Below are 16037 nucleotides of genomic sequence, written 5' to 3' on the forward strand. Positions count from 1 at the left end.
TTAGAAGTACGGGCTCATGTTTAATTCCGACTCTGGTGTCGCCCACTCCTCCTGGCGCTTCCACAGGGAGCCTGCCCGCTGCTCCGGCCCTGAGGGACAAGGGCACGGCCAGGAAGGGCAGGTGACACCCAGCATGCACCTCCTGCTGCTCGTTAACCAGAGCGGCGCTAATTACAGCGTCAATTACGGCGACAACAGCCTTCCACCCGCTTCCTCAATCCATCTGGAGCACCTCACAGGGAACCTGGAATGGGAAAGGCAGGAATGTCACCGGCCCTGCTGCCCCTGGCCCCCACCACTGTCACCAAATCCCAGCGGGCCTGAGATGGCCGGGATGTCCACGACCACCCCGGGATGTCCATAACCATCCTGAGATGTCCACGCCCACCCTGGGATGTCCAGGGTGTCCATGACCACCCCGGGATGTTTGGGGTGTCCATAACTGCCCTCGGGGTGTCCAGATGTCCATGACCACCCCAGGATGTCCAGAACTGCCCCCAGGATGTCCAGGTGTCCATAACCACCCCGGAATGTTTGGGGTGTCCATGACCACCCCCAGGATGTCCAGGGTGTCCATGACCACTCCAGGATGTCCATAACCATCCTGAGATGTCCACGACCACCCCGGGATGTCCAGGGTGTCCATGACCACCCCGGGATGGCCGGATGTCCAAAACCACCCCAGGATGTCCAGGTGTCCATAACCACCCCGGGATGTTTGGGGTGTCCATGACCACCCCCAGGATGTCCAGGGTTTCCATAACCACCCCGGGATGGCCGGGATGTCCAAAACCACCCCGGGATGTCCAGGGTGTCCATGACCACCCCGGGATGTTTGGGGTGTCCATAACCGCCCTCGAGGTGTCCAGATGTCCATGACCACCCCGGGATGTCCAGGGTTTCCATAACCACCCCAGGATGTCCAGAATGTCCATGACCCCCCCAGGATGTCCAGCATGTCCATGACCCCCCGGGGATGTCCGGGGTTTCCATAACCACCCCCGGGAGGTGCCGGGAGCGGCCTCAAACGGCCCCGGGATGCTCTGGCAGCGCTGCAGGAATGGTGGGAGCCACGCCAGGCCCCCCCACGCTGGAGCCTGCGGCGGGAAGGGCCAGGGGCACCCGGGCACGGCGGATCCCGGGCCCCGCAGGAGCCCCGGGAGGCACCGGCAGCTCGGTGTCACTGCAGGAGCGCCCTGCTGGAGCCGGGGTGACACGGGGACAGCCCAGGAACGTGGCCCTGCAGCCCACGGTGACCCCAGGGCCTGGCAGGCTCCCAGGAGCGAACTGCCCGACGTTCCCGCGGCATTCCAGCCCTGCGGACCCCCCCGGGCAGAGCCGGGGCTGCCCCTCACCTGGGCAGCGGTGGACAAGTAACTCCTGCCAGGATGGAGCTCCGTGTCTGTCACGGCATTCCCGTGGAATTTCAGCCCTGGGAGACGAGGGGCTGAGGCCTTGGTAGCCTTAATTAACCAAAACTGGGCTAATTACGGTGCTAGGTCCCTTGGATCCACTTCCTTCTTCCCGGCGGCTTCCTGAATCCCTCTGGATGCTCGGAGCAGGAGCCTGGAATGGAGAAGGGCAGGAATGTCACCGGCCCCACCGCGCCGAGCCCCGCGCGGGGGTTTCGGGCCCCCGCAGCCCCCCAGGTCCCACCAGCCCGGGCATGTCCGGGGGTTCTATGACCGCCCCCGGGAAGCGCCGGGAGCGGCCTCAAACGGCCCCGGGATGCTCTGGCAGCGCTACAGGAATGGCAGGGGCCACGCCAGGCCCCCCCATGCTGGAGCCTGCGGCGGGAAGCCGCTCCCGAGGGAGCCTCGAGTCCCCGGGACGCCCCACGGCAGCCCCGGCAGCCCTGCCCAGAACGCGCCGCGCCCCGCGGCCCCTCACCACCGCGGCGGGGCCCGGCGGGCGGGAAGCGCCGCACCCCGCGCGGCCCCGGGAGCCATCGGAGGTGCCGCGGCCCGCGGAGGGGGGTCTGGCGGCGGGGGGCCGCGGATGGCGGCGGATGCGCACGGGCCGCCATGCCCCCTCACCTGCTGCTGCGGCGGCCATGGCTGAGAGAGCGGCGCCTCGTGATGACGTTATGGCCATGCGGGGGGAGGCGGGATCAACGCATGGGGGCGGGGACAGGGGCGTGGTCTGAGGCAGTGTGTGTGGTCGCAATATGACATCACAATGAAGGCTGGGATGTGGGCGTGGTCTCAGTGTTGGGCGTGGTCAGCTAAGTTCACAGCAGAAGGGCGTGGTTTTTGTGTGGGCGTGGCTCGTTGTGCCCACCGTTTGGCGCAGGCGCACTGTGCTCGTCTCCCCCCCCGGCGGCGGAGCGATGACGTCACGGGAAGGCGCCGCCCAAGATGGCGGCGGGACCCAGCCGCGGGCGCTGAGGCGGCGCCGGGACCGGGACCGGGAGAGGGACAGGGACCGGGAGCGGGATCGGGATCGCGACCGGCAGGCGGGGCTGGAGCGGGAACAGGGCGGGCCATGGCCGCCGCCGCCGCGCGTTGAGGCCCCGCCGCTCACCCGGGCCGGGATGCCCCGGGGGGGGCCCGGGCCGCCGCCGGAGCCATGGAGGAGGAGGGCAAGAAGGGCAAGAAGGTGAGAGCGGGGGCCCGCGGCAGAGGGGCAGCCGGGGTGGCGCTGCGGCTGAGCCCGGGCGGGCCGGAGCCCCCCGGGCGTGCCCGGACCCCTCCCGGGGCTGGGCCGGAGCCCCTTCCCGGGAGGCACCGGCTGCCGCTTCCCGGGACAGCCTGCCCGCATCCCCTGCCCCAGAGCCCCCAGGCCGGACCCTCGTGCCGTGACTGAGGGCCTGGAGAAGGTTATTACGTGATGGGGGTATTAGTTATGGAGCGACTAGCTTATGAGTTTGCTAATTTATTTAAGTTATTACTGACGCGAATTAATTTAATTCACGCAGCTATTAATTTATGCCTCTGTCGTGTCTCCGGGGCTCAGCAGCTGCAGCCGTGCCCGTGGTGCCCTGATTTCCCTCCTTTCAGCCCGTTTCTGTGTCCTCGGGAGAGGCTCAGCCAGGGCTGCTCTGCACGCCTGGGGCCGGAGGATGGATCTGATCCCAGATCTGGGGGCAAATCGGAGATTTTGGGAGCCCCTGGCCTCGCAGGGAGCCCGGAGGTGGCGGCAGGTTCCTGGGGCTGAATGAGTGACGTTGAGTGGGATTTTTTGGGAGTTGCCCTCCAGGCTCCCCAGACAGACAGGTTTGGGAGTGAAACCCCCGCGCTGCCATCAGGTGACCCTGAGGAATTTTTCACCTGGAGACAGGATGGTCCTGCCCTTGGGAAGGAAGAGCTGCCAGGGCTCAGGGGGTTTGGGCACAGCCCAGGCGTCTCACTGCTCCCTGGGACACCCCACTGCCTTTGCTGGCACTGGGAAGAGTCTGGATCCTTCCCTCCTCCCTTCCCCAGGAACACGTTGGGCTGGTGCCCCTAGCCCTGTTATCCCACCTGGATAATCCTACCTGGATAATCCCACCTGGACAGTCCCAGCTGGATAATCCCACCTGGATAATGCCACCTGGCTCCCCTCTGGTCCCCAAAGGCTCCTCGGGCCCTTTCCCAGGCTGGTGCCACTCCTGTCCTGTCCCAGTCCCTCTGGAGCCCTGGCAGTGCCCCTGGCCTCTCCTCAGCTCCTCCATGGCCCTGGGGAGCTTCCTTGGAGCGAGTTTTCCATGGATTTCCATGGATTCCCTTGGAGCTGCTGCCTGTGGATCACCATTGCACCTGGACAGTTTGGCTACGGAGACAGGAAGATCCATCCTCGTGTTGCTCAGGGGTTCCAGCTGCAGGGAGAGCTCTTCTTCCTGCTTTTCCCATCCTGTGGATCGTCCCAGCAGCACTCTGAGCTGAGGTGAAGGCGTTGAGTTCCCTCAGTGCTGATCCAAAGGCAGTTCAGGGCAGCTTGGGTTGGGATGAGGAGGAAAATCCCAGGCTGGCTTTGGGGCCGTGTCCAGCTTTGGATAAAATCTGAACTGGTTTAAACTGGAATTCCTTCCAGGAGCTCACCTTCCCTGGCTGTCCCTGTGGCTGTCCCAGTGGGAAGGGGGAGCTGTCCTGGGATGAAACACCATCTCCCACGCGTTCTGGGAGGCAGGATGGCTCCATCAGGAATTCTGCCCAGCCATGGGAACCTGCCCGGGGCTGGCAGGGTTGCTGTCACACCTGGAGCCCCAGGTGAGCATGGATGCTCCCAGCCTGCCTATTCCCAGGAAGACGTGTGGGAGGAGGTGAATTTTCTGGGAGTGATTTCCCTGCTGCTCTGACTCCACCATCCAGGCCAGGGATCCAGAGCTTGCAGGGTTTCCCTGAGGGCATTGCCTGTGCAGTCAGCTGTTGGTGTGAAATTCCCAGCTTTTCCAGCTCGGGGGTGCCCTGGAGAGCTGAGGCTGCTGCATTTGCCCCTCCCAGCAGCTGCTTCAGCATTTCCCTCCTGAAACATGGAGTTGCTGAGCTTGGAGTTGCATCTTTGGGGGAAATTCTTCTTGAAATTCCTTTGTTATCCCAAATATCCATCCCCGTGCCCTGGGCTGGTCCCCAGCCTGGGCAGCAGGAAAGGGATTCTGCCCCCGTGCTCAGGTGAGACAGAGAGCCCCAGAGCCAGCAGCACAAGGACCTGGAGCTGCTGCAGGGCTGGAGCCCCTCTGCTCTTCGGGATGAAGTGGATTTTGGAGTGTCCATGCTGTGGGATGCAGGGGGAGCGTGGATGGTCAGGAGATCAGGAATTGGGGTGCTGGGTGAACTCCCACTGTCCCAGGCTGCTCCCAGCCTGGCTTGGGCACTGCCAGGGATGCAGGGGCAGCCCCAGCTGCCCTGGGCAGGAAGAAGCTGTACAGCCATGGACTCAGCGGGCTGCGGGATCTTCAGGATGGGGAAAGCCTCTGGCAGCAGCACCTGGGATCCAGCTGGGTGTTGGAACAAAACAGCTCCGAGCCTGGAGAGAAAGCAGGGCTGAGCCTCCCTTGGCACGGGGGTATTCCCTCCTGGGTGTGGCGGTGCAGAGGATGCAGGGTTGGGGTGTGTGCAGGGGTTTGGGGGTGCAGGGGCCGGGCCCGTGCCCCGCCGTGGTCCCTCCCCAGCTCAGGCTGTCACGTGGCACAGAGGAAGCGCTGGCCCTGGCACTTCCTGGCCCCGAGCGCCTCGACTGCGGCACCCCAAAAGCAGGGGAGCAATTCCCTCCTTCCCTGCCGCCCACAGCCCCCCTGCACGGAGCTCCTGCTCTCCGGGGGATCCCATGGAGGACGAGGTGGGTGCTGGGCTCGGGGAGCCCCAAAAGCCGGAGCCGTTTCAGGCTGCGTCACAGCCCGAGGTGCCTCCCCCGGGCTTTGGGGTCCCCTCTTCCTGCCCAGGACAGCCAGGGGGACACAGAATCACCCCAGCCCTCGGGATGCAGCCACGTCCTGGAGGAAGAAGGGTTTCTGTGGGTTGGGGTGGGTCTGGATGCATCCTGGTGAAAGGGGAAGTGCCTGGGTTCGGCCTCGGTCCCTGCCCTGCCCTGCCCTGGGTTCCTGAAGGGTTCCTGTGGAGCTGCTGCCTTAGGCACTGGCAGGCAGGATTTCAGATGGGACATCCCAAAGTCTGAGAGTCCCAAGTCTCAGTTCTTGGTAAACTGACCTGTTGTGTCCAGGATTCCCTTCTCTCCAGAGCCCCAGCAGGATGATGGAATATCCTGGTCATGGATTGTCAGGCCCTTCTCCTGGATGCTCTGTGTAGGGATGCTTCCCAAAAATCCACACTGCTGCTCCTGAGGTGGGGCTGGGGAGCTGTTTCCCCTCCTCTCTGTCCTGTGAGATCCCTTCATTTCTGTCTCCCTGCTCCAGGGGATGCTTTTCCAGGCCAGGCTGTCCCCAGTGTCCTTGTGTATTCTTGTGAGCTGGTAATTCCCATTGTCCCAGGAGCTTTTCCTTGCTTTATAATTAACTAATCCACCACTGGAAGCCTGTTCTCTACCCCTTCAGATCCCACATTCCTTTTCTTGCCCCTGATGATCAGGAAAGCCAGGATGTGGTTGTCCTGAGGCATGGGAAGCAGAGGCCACCAGGGAATGGGACATCGGAGTCACATGTCCAAGGAGTTCCTAGATCCAGCCATGGGTCTGTCTGCTCCAAACATCCCCTTCCCCTGGGAGGGCTGGAATTGGAGCAGTTTGGGGATGTTCCCAGTCATTTATCCAGCTTGGTGAGATCCACATGGCATTCCCATGCCCAAGGACCACTGTGCATTGGCTCCAGTGGCTTTCCAAACCTGGCACTGCAGGGTTTGGAATTTCCCATTTTGCCAGGGAAATCCACTTTCTGTGTGATTTTCTCATTGTTTGGGCTCTCCATGGAACACTCCTGCCTGTTTTTTGGCATTCCTTGTGGAGTTGCCCCATCAGATCCTCAGGCAGGTACAAAACTATGGAGGATCCCTCTGGCTCCGCTCTTCACCTGGAATATATTGTTGTATGTAAGAGTTGTGTTTCTCTTACCTGGAAGGTTGAGCATGGTGCCTTTGGGGGAAAGCCACCATGTTTTGGTAGTGGGAACACTCAGCACGTGCGTTGTGTCCCAGGAAAAGGGTTTTCTCTGGAAATCCATGGATTTATAGCTCCAAACCGGGCGCTGTCCGTGGGGCAAAAGCAGCAGGATGGCATTGCGGGTCGCCGGGCAGGAGGGGCTGCAGGAGCCCCCGTGCCAGTGCCAAACCCCCTCCTCACGCCGCTGCTGTTCCTCTCGCAGCCTGGAATCGTGTCCCCGTTCAAGCGCGTGTTCCTGAAGGGGGAGAAGGGCCGGGATAAGAAGGCTCAGGAGAAGGTGACGGAGCGGCGGCCGCTGCACACCGTGGTGGTGGCACTGCCCGACCGCGTGGAGCCCGACCTGCTGCTCCACGACTACATCGAGAAGGAGGTCAAGGTATCCACAGGGGCCCTTGGGAACTCCTTCCCAGTATCCCAGCTGGCACTGGGAACCCATTCCCCCTTGTCCGGAGTTCCTCTCCAGCTCTGCTGCAGCTCCTTAGGCACTGGAAGGACTCTAAGGTTTCTGTGGAGCTTCTTTTAGAACACTCCCACCTCTCACACATCTCCAGTTTTCCTTGGAGCGTCTCCGTGCCTCATTCTGCCCTGTCCAGGATGGTGTCCATGCTGTGGTAATGGTTTGGCTCTTCTGTCCCAGTATTTAGGGCAGCTCACTTCCATCCCGGGATACCTGAACCCCTCCAGCCGCACGGAGATCCTGCACCTGATCGACAACGCCAAGGTGAGCGCTCAGCTGCTCTGGGACTACGCCCAGCAGGACAGATCCAGGCTCACAGAGCCTCCTCAGGCCTGGGCCAGCTGCTGCTCTCCATCCTGCTGCTCCCTGGGTGGCAGGGAAAGCTGTTCCCAAAGGGAAAACACCCCTGGAATGGATTTCCCAGAGAAGCTGTGGCCCAATCCCTGGAAGTGTCCCTGGCCAAGTTGGATGGGGGGGAGCAGCCTGGATAGTGGAAGGTGTCCCTGCCCATGACAGGGAGCTGGATAATCCTTAAGCTCCTTCCAACCCCAGCCATTCCATGACTAAATCCATGTGAATCCCGGTGTTCCAGAGAGCCCACCAGCTCCCGGGGCAGCTGACCCCGGAGCACGACGCCGTCATCAGCCTGTCTGCCTACAACATCAAACTGGTGTGGAGGGACGGGGAGGACCTGATCCTCAGGGTGCCCATCCACGACATCGCCTCCGTCTCCTACATCCGGGACGACTCCGCACACCTGGTTGTGCTCAAGACAGGTGAGCTGTGGCCATGGAGCTGGGATTGTCCCCCTGAGCCCACCTGGGACAGTGGGAGATGTCCCTGCCCGTGGCAGGGGGTGGGACTGGAGGGTCTTGAAGGTCTCTCCAACCCAAAGCATTCCATGAGGGTTCCGTGACACCTCGTTCCTTGTCCTGTGCAGCTCTGTGCACGTCACACTTGCATGGTTTGGGAACAGGGAGCTGGGGTGGGCTGAGCCAGGGATTTATCTGAGTACAAACCCCAAGGATAGGCTGTGGAACAAAGGAATAAAGGGTCTGGAAATCTGGTGATGGAATTCTGAGCTGTGAAAACAGCCAGACAACTGCCAAAACCAGCTCCAAATTGGAAGCTTTTCATCCCATTCTGCTTCAGGTCTCTTCCTCAGCTGCAGGACTCCTTCCATCTCCTTCTTGCCCTGCCCTTCCCTCACCTCTCGTCTCCCCTCAGCTCAGGATCCCGGGATCTCTCCGAGCCAGAGCCTGTGTGCCGAGGGCTCCAAGGCGCTGACGTCGGGCTCGCTGTCGGAGAGCGCGGGCGGGCCCCTGGAGTGCTGCTGCCTGGTGGTCCTGGCCACGGAGAACAAGGTATGGCTGCCACTGCTCCGTGGAGCCCTGGAGCGCCCAGCCGGGGCTCAGAGTCACTGGAGTGCTGGGAGGTTTCTGGCTCTCGGATCGTGGTGATGGTGGAGCCACAAACTCCACAGTGGCTGAGTGCTGTGGTGTGTCTGGATCCTTCTCTGCTCTCACACCTCGTGGGACACTGATTTAGGGATGCCAGGTGTGGTTGGGCATTGCTGGAGCACTTGGAGAAGGACTCCTGATCCCTCTCCCAACCCTGGGACACAAGAGGGTCTCCAGAAGTGTTTCCCTTGGTCCCTGTCGCCCAGAGCCTTCTGCAGCAGCACAGAGTCCACGAGGCCAATCCCACAATGGGGTTTTGCTGATCAGGTTTTCCCTGTGCTGACCTGGGAATTTGTTTCATCCAGTGTCTGGATCCAGGGATTCCAGTCTCAGCCTCTCTGATCTCCTCTGAGGGTGGAGTTTCACTCCCCTCATTCCCAGCTCTGGCATTCCTCTGGGATGAGCCAAATCCCAGGGAGCTGCATGGAGGAGCCTCAGCACAGAATGTGGGGGGCTCCTGGGTTGATGCTGGAGCATCCCAGCTCCTGCTGCTGGCTGGAAGAGGGCAGGAATGCTGGGAGGATGACGGACCTGGGCTCCGTGCCTTGCCTGTCCCCGTGGGGGCCAACGCCCATCCTGCAGAGCCAAAGGGAGAGGGGGCTGTCCCTGCGTGGGCTGTGCCACAGCTCCCTGCTCGTTCCCAGGTGGGTGCCGAGGAGCTGTGCTCCCTGCTCAGCCAGGTCTTCCAGATCGTTTACACCGAGTCCACCATCGACTTCCTGGACCGCGCCATCTTCGACGGCGCCTCGACACCGACGCGGCACCTGTCCCTGCACAGCGGTGCGTGTGTCCTGCTGCTGGGGCTGCTCCCGCCCCCAGCCCCTGCTGGGGCCACACACAGCCACAGCCGGGAGTGCTTGGGGCTGGGAAAGCCTCAGGAACCCCCCAGCCCCCCCCTGGGGACACACACAGCCACAGCCGGGAGTGCTTGGGGCTGGGAAAGCCTCAGGAACCCCTGAGCCCACCCAGCCCCCAGCACTGCCAAAGCCACCACTGACCATGTCCCCAGTGCCACATCCACAGGGTGGGACTCCACCCCTCCCTGGGCATCCTGTTCCAATGCCTGACTGCCCTTTCCATGAAGGAATCTTTCTGAGATCCAACCTGAACCTCCCCTGGCACAACCTGAGGCCATTTCCTCTTACCTGGTCACTCATTCCCAGCCTCTTCCCTTCCAGCCGAGTCAGGAATCACTTTGTGTCCCTTCTGGCTTGGGAAGACACCGAGTTTGTGCCTCTCACATTCCATCTCCCACATTTTTTCCCTGCAGATGACTCTTCCACCAAAGTGGACGTGAAGGAGCCCTTCGAGGCGGATGCCAGCACTTTGTGAGTGATGCTCGGCCCCTGGAGCCGGGATTAACCCGGATCTGCTGCCATCAGCACCCCGGGAAGCTCGGCTGAGCCCGGCCAGGCCTCGGGGGGGCTGGCACTGATCCTGTCCAGGCCTGGATTGTTCTGCCCTCAGCATTCCAGGAGTCATGTCCGCAGCGAGCAGTCCCTGTGTCAGCACGGTGCAGGGTCACCAGCTGCAGCTGGGAGCAGGGTTCTCCCCAGGAACTTGTCATTTGGGAAACTCCTCCCTCCTGGAAACATCAGCAGTGTTTGTGGGACGAAATCCTCACACACAAACCATTGGTTAACATAGAGGGATGCTCTTGGAATAGCCAACATAGAGGGATATCCCCTGAATGTTTAACATGGAATTAGGAATTAGGAGCATTATTGAAAAATGCACATTTAAACCCAAGGTAGGGAGCGTGGGGATTTTTCCCGGTGTTGCTCCCAACGAGGAAGCAGCCAGAGGGATAATTCCCCACAGAGGGTTCAGTTCCCTGGGAGCCTTGGGGTGCCCTCAGGAGCTGGGGCTTCCAGAATCACGGAATATCCTGGGTTGGGAGGCACCCCAAGGAACAGAGCCCAACTCCCGGTCCCACACAAGCCACCCAAAATGGCAGCAGCACGTCCCCGGGCACCCCAGGGAGCCGTGGAGAGCTGACCCGTGCCGGTGTCAGTTCCTTTGCAGACACGCTGGAGGCAGGGGACACGTCCCCGTCCTCCTTCTCGGCACGCCCGTCCCCACACGTCACCACGGCCAGCGAGAGCGAGCTCAGCACCACGGCCACCGAGCTGCTCCAGGACTACATGATGACGGTGGGATTGGGGATTGGGATCAGGGGGAGGGACAGGGGTGGAGGAGCAGCTCGTGCTCGTCCTTCCCAGCCAGACTGGGCTTGGAGGGCCTGCTCGTGGGCTCGTGTCATGGAATCGTGGATGGTTTGGGTGGGAAGGGGCTGGAAGGATGATCCCATCCCACCCCTGCCATGGCAGGGACACCCTCCACTAGCCCAGGCTGCTCCAAGCCCCATCCATCCAACCTGGCCTGGGGCACTTCCATGGATCCAGGGGCAGCCACAGCTTCTCTGGGAAATCCATTCCAGTCCCTCACTACCCTGTCAGCCAAGAATTTCATCCCAGTATCCAATTTAAATTCCCACTTTTCCAGTGGGAAGCCATTCCCTGTGTCCCAGTCCCTCTCCAGCTCTCCTGGAGCCCCTCCAGGCCCTGGCAGGGCTCTGAGCTCTCCCTGGAGCCTTCTCCTCTCCAGGGGAACATTCCCAGCTCTCCCAGCCTGGCTCCAGCCCTGCAGCAGCTCCGGGGCCTCCTCTGGCCTCTGCCTCTCCCACAGGAGCCTCCCCCCACTTTCCCTGCATCCAACGCCCCTCGTTCCCCAAGGCTCCACGAGTCCCAATCCCAGCGACCCCACAGCTCAGCCCTGCTTTCCCCGGGGTTCCTGGGCTCCCTCTGCCCTTGCCGAGGTCCCGGCCCCCGGCGGTGCCACGAGGGCCGTGTGTCCCCGCAGCTGCGCACGAAGCTGTCCTCGCAGGAGATCCAGCAGTTCGCCATGCTGCTGCACGAGTACCGCAACGGGGCCTCCATCCACGAGTTCTGCATCAACCTCAAGCAGCTCTACGGGGACAGCAGGAAATTCCTGCTCCTGGGTGAGTGTGGGGTGGCTCCCGAGCCAGGAGCCAGAGCTCAGGGGCGAGGGGGTGGGGTGCAGGGGGCCTTGGGGTGCCACCACCAGAGCAGAAATGTCCCAATCCATCTCCTGTGGAGATGGCTCATTCCTGAGGGCAGCTGGGCCATCCAGCCCAGCTCATCCCAGGGCTTCAGGCTCCCCTCTGAGCTGTTCCTGCTCCCACCTGCCTGTGAAGCACCTGGGAACTTCCTTCAGACCTGGGAACCTCCTCCAGAGCCGAGACTTTCTCCCAAAGCTGGAAACCTCCTCCAGAGCCAGGGAATTTAATTCAGACCTGGAAATCTCCAGGCCAGGGATACTTAAACAACCTGGCCTCTGATATCCTAGGAAATCCTCCCAGAGCAGGAGCAGTGTCTGACTGCACCTGGGGCCTCTCACATCCAAGGGAAAGAAGACACGAATTTAAAATGCCCACAGAACAGGAGTAGTGTGTCTCACGTGGGGACACTGAGGGGACAGGACAGATGTCCCTGATGGGACCAATTATTGGGATAAGCTCAGCAAAGCCCAGCAAGATGCCAGGTGAGGAATTAGATGATTTGGAGCTCAGAAAATCCCACTTGAGCTGGGTTTTGCCCTCAGTGAGCAGTGGCTGCAGTCTCGGGTGTGGATGGATGGGGCACCCGGAGGCTCCCAGGTTCGGGAATGACCCAGGTTTGGAATCCCTGGATGCCTGTCCCGGCACTCACCGTGTCCCTGCCGTGTCCCGGCTCCAGGCCTGCGTCCCTTCATCCCCGAGAAGGACAGCCAGCACTTCGAGAACTTCCTGGAGACCATCGGGGTCAAGGACGGCCGCGGCATCATCACCGACAGCTTCGGCCGCTACCGCCGCTCGCTGGGCGCCGCCTCCGCCGCCAACGGCACCGGCGCCGCCGGCAGCTCCGACGAGCAGTCCGTGCCCTCCGAGGAGGACGAGTGGGACAGGATGATCTCCCACATCAGCAGCGACATCGAGGCCCTGGGCTGCAGCCTGGACCGGGACTCGTCCTGAGGGAGCCCCGGAGCCGCGGCTGCTCCCGCCGGGAACGCGGGGCTGCCCCCGGGGGGACCCCAGGACACAGAGACACAGTCACCCCCGGACACAGAGTCACCCCGGGGGGACCCCAGGACACAGGGACACCCCCGGACACAGAGTCACCCCGGGGGGACCTGGGGCTGCCCCCCGTGGGGACTTGGAGCCTGGAGCTGGTCCCAGGGTGATCCTGGGACATGGAGCTGCCCCTGGAGGGACCCCAGAACAGGGAGCTGCCTCTGGGGGTTCCAGGACACAGAGCTGCCCCTGGAGGGGACATGAACCATGGATCTGCCCTCAGAGGGGCCCAAGAACACCAGCCTGTGCCCTCATGGAGGTCCTGGAACGTGGAGCTGCCCTTGGAGGGACCCCAGAGCCCTCGTGTGGGATCTGGGGGCTCCAGCAGGGTGTCTGCACTGCCCCAGCCTCACTGACAGCTCCAGGGGCTCCAGCTGGGACTCAGGGGAACAGACCTGGGTTTGGATTTTGGGGGCAGATCTCCTCCCAGATCTGCTCCTGACCGTCCCCATCTGCTCCTGAGGGATGCCATGAGTGTTGGATCTATTCCCAAGGGGCTGGATCTGCTCCCCTCCCCCAGTTTACAGTTTGCACAGCTGGGTCCCCCAGAACTGCCCCCCCAAATGAAGTTCTACCACAATGTGAATTTTTTTCACCCTCTCATGGTATTGGAACATTCCTGAACATTCCAGCTGCCCCCCTCCTCACCCAGCCCAGGGTCCTGCTGGGGACAGGAGCTTGGTGGGACCCCCAGATGTCGCAAATTTCTTTTAAAATGGAAATTTCTTTTTATCTGCCTGCCCTGGGGGTCTCCCTCCCCGAGTGGGTCCCCAGCGGGGCCTGGGAGGGTCCCATTACCCCACAGCCACGCCCAGGGGCTCTGTCTCCTCCCCCTCTGGAGCCAGATGCTGACTCAGCACTTTGGGGATCCAGCACATTCCAGAGGCCTCGGCCCCAAATCCCCCCCAGTGCCCCCAAATCCTCTCTGCACCCAGCTCTGCCCCCTTCACCCTGCCCACACTGGGGTGTCCCCCCACAGCATTAACCCCACTGGTGACCCCCCCCACCCTTCTCAGGGGTATCCCAACCCCTCCTCCATCTGGAATTCGGGTGTCCCAGGAGCTGAGGCACCTCTGGGGACTCACCTGGGGGACACAGTGTCCCCTCCTGCAGCCTTTCCCCTCCCAACACCAAGAAGGTGGAGAGCAGGAGAGGTCCCTGAGACACCGGGATTTGGGGACCAAGAGTTCCCTCCGTCCCCAGCCCTTGGAGCTCAGGGACTTCACTCCCACCCCAGCTCTCTGCCACACCCCAAATCTGGAGGGGAGGGGAGGGGGTGTCCCTGACCCCCAGTAATGCTGGGAGCACCCTGGGGTGCTGCCCTTCCCCCAGAACCTGTCCTTCCACCTCCCCCATCCGCGTTACACCCCCAGGTGACGCCCCCCCATCCCACTGCTGGAAAAGGGGCTCCCCAAAGTCCCAAAATCAGGCCTGGGAGGCGAGGTGCGATCCAAGGGGTGCAGGAGGCCTTTATTGAGCAGTCCAGGGGCCAGGAGGAGGATGGGGGGCAGGAGGAAGGGTCTGGGGGGTCTGTGCATCTATACAGGGGGCCAGGACACCCCCAGCTGCTACATGGTCAGTTCCTGTGGGAGAGAGCAGAGTCAGGAATCCTGGGGTCACCCCCAGTTCCTGCTGGGAAAAGGAGGGGTCTCAGCCCCAGTTCCCCCAGGAAAAGGGATGGGGAAGGGGGTCTCAGCCCCAATTCCCACTGGGAAAATGAAGGGTTCAGCCCCAATTCTCCCTGCGAAAACCAGGGGGCTCAGTCCCAGTTCCCCCAAGAAAAGGGGGGGGTCTCAGCCCCAGTTCCTGCTGGGAAAAGGGGAGTGAGGGAGGGGGTCGGAGGGGGTCTCAGCCCAAATTCCCCCTGGGAAAAGGGGGGGGGACTCAGCCCAAATTCCCCCTGGGAAAAGGTGGGGGGACTCAGCCCAAATTCCCCCTGGGAAAAGGTGGGGGGACTCAGCCCCAGTTCTCCCCGGGAAAGGGGGGGGGTCACAGCCCCAGTGCCCCCCGGGAAAAGGGGGGGGGTCACAGCCCCAGTGCCCCCCGGGAAAAGGGGGGGTCACAGCCCCAGTGCCCCCCGGGAAAAGGCGGGGGTCACAGCCCCAGTGCCCCCCGGGACAAGGGGGGGGTCACAGCCCCAGTGCCCCCCGGGACAAGGGGGGCTCAGCCCACTCACCATGATGGCGTTGACGATGTCGTTGTTGTTGTGCCGCAGGGCCCGCACGGCCTTGGGCCGGGACACGTTGGCCTGGGCCATCACCAGCTCGATGTCCCGCACCTCCAGCCCCGTCTCATCCACCTGGGGGGGGGCACGGCGCTGTGAGACCCCCCCGTGGCACACACCCAGCCCTGAGCAGCACAGACCCCCTGCACCCCTCCCAGCCCCAGCTGAACATCTGCACCCCCGTCCCGTCCCGTCCCCCCGGGGCTCACGGCGCTGTCACCCCCCACGGCACCCCCGGGGGGGGCTCGGAGCCCCCCAGCACTCGCCTCCTCCTCCTCCTCGCTCTCCTCCTTGATGGCCAGGGCGGGAGCGGCGTCGGTCACGAGCGCCGAGTGCTCCAGGGGCACCTTGAACTTCTCAGCCGCTGCCTTGTGCACTTGCTGGGACAGGTCCTCGATCTGGGGGAAACTCGGGGTCACCAGAGCCCCCCCGAGCCAGGAGCCGCCCCCCAGAGCCCCCCGAGCCCACCTTGGCCTCCCCAAAGACGATGTAGATGTCGGACGCGGGGCTCTTGAAGACGTCGGGTTTGGAGATGACGAACAGGATGTTCTTGGACTTGCGGATGGTGATGCGGGTGACGCCGTGGATCTGCCGCAGCCCCAGCTTGGACATGGCCTGGGGGGCACCGAGTGAGCCCCCGCCCCCGGGCACAGCAGCCGGGGGGACACAGCCCCCCGGAGCACCCCAAACCCCGGGGCAGCAGGGAGCCACAGGTGGGGATGGTGTCCCTCAGCGTGGCCGGGACGGGCCCCCCGCCCACGGTGGGGACCCCCCGAGTCCCACCCCAGAGTGAGGGCTGCCCCTCCAGCACCCCAGGAGTGACCCCCCTCCCCAAGCCCTGGGGTGGGACCCCAGCCCTGAGGGGCACCCCCAGGGACCCCCACCTTGCGGGCCTTCTTCTCGCTGCGGCTCTGCTTGGCTTTGCTCAGCGGCTCCTCTCCGGGCCCGAGGGGCACCTGCGACACGGGGGTCAGCGGGGCCCCCACACCCCGGGGGTCCCCGCCGCCCCCGAGCCCCCCAAACCCCACCTGGGGCTGGGCAGGGGGCAGCTCCGAGCCCTCGGGCTCCTCCAGCTCCGGGATGGACTCGTCGTTGCTCTCGGAATCGTTCCCGGACCCTGCACGAAGGGGGGTGGGGGGGGTTAGAGGGGCTCCCGGGCCCCCCAAAGGCGGGGGTACCCCACGGGACCCCCCTCACCTCGGTGGTTGGGCTGGCAGCGCTGGGGGGCCGGGGGGG

The 16037-nt window shown here is 63.2% G+C and overlaps 1 protein-coding gene, 1 long non-coding RNA gene and 2 other non-coding genes across 4 annotated transcripts; 1 reads left to right on the top strand and 3 right to left on the bottom strand.

Moving 5' to 3' along the window:
• On the bottom strand, positions 1 to 2073 carry LOC121355057. The gene is made up of 3 exons (XR_005955374.1): positions 2037 to 2073; positions 1356 to 1566; positions 1 to 244 (listed from the first exon to the last, which is right to left on the bottom strand). It is a non-coding gene; the product is annotated as an uncharacterized LOC121355057 (long non-coding RNA).
• On the bottom strand, positions 975 to 1103 carry LOC121355068. Its single transcript, XR_005955379.1, has one exon. It is a non-coding gene; the product is annotated as a small nucleolar RNA SNORA9 (small nucleolar RNA).
• LOC121355067 lies at positions 1665 to 1793 on the bottom strand. The gene has a single exon (XR_005955378.1). It is a non-coding gene; the product is annotated as a small nucleolar RNA SNORA9 (small nucleolar RNA).
• Positions 2074 to 2341: 268 nt separating the features above from the next.
• On the top strand, positions 2342 to 13163 carry CCM2 (CCM2 scaffold protein). Its single transcript, XM_041470219.1, has 10 exons — positions 2342 to 2598; positions 6731 to 6904; positions 7166 to 7249; positions 7578 to 7761; positions 8213 to 8349; positions 9090 to 9225; positions 9716 to 9773; positions 10460 to 10598; positions 11308 to 11446; positions 12204 to 13163. The coding sequence occupies exons 1-10, from the start codon at positions 2569 to 2571 to the stop codon at positions 12476 to 12478; spliced, it is 1356 nt and encodes a 451-aa protein (XP_041326153.1). The 5' UTR covers positions 2342 to 2568; the 3' UTR covers positions 12479 to 13163.
• Positions 13164 to 16037: the final 2874 nt, after the last annotated feature.

The sequence above is a fragment of the Pyrgilauda ruficollis genome, unplaced genomic scaffold (genome assembly GCF_017590135.1).
Source record: "Pyrgilauda ruficollis isolate IOZ18807 unplaced genomic scaffold, ASM1759013v1 scaffold242, whole genome shotgun sequence".
NCBI lineage: Eukaryota > Metazoa > Chordata > Aves > Passeriformes > Passeridae > Pyrgilauda > Pyrgilauda ruficollis.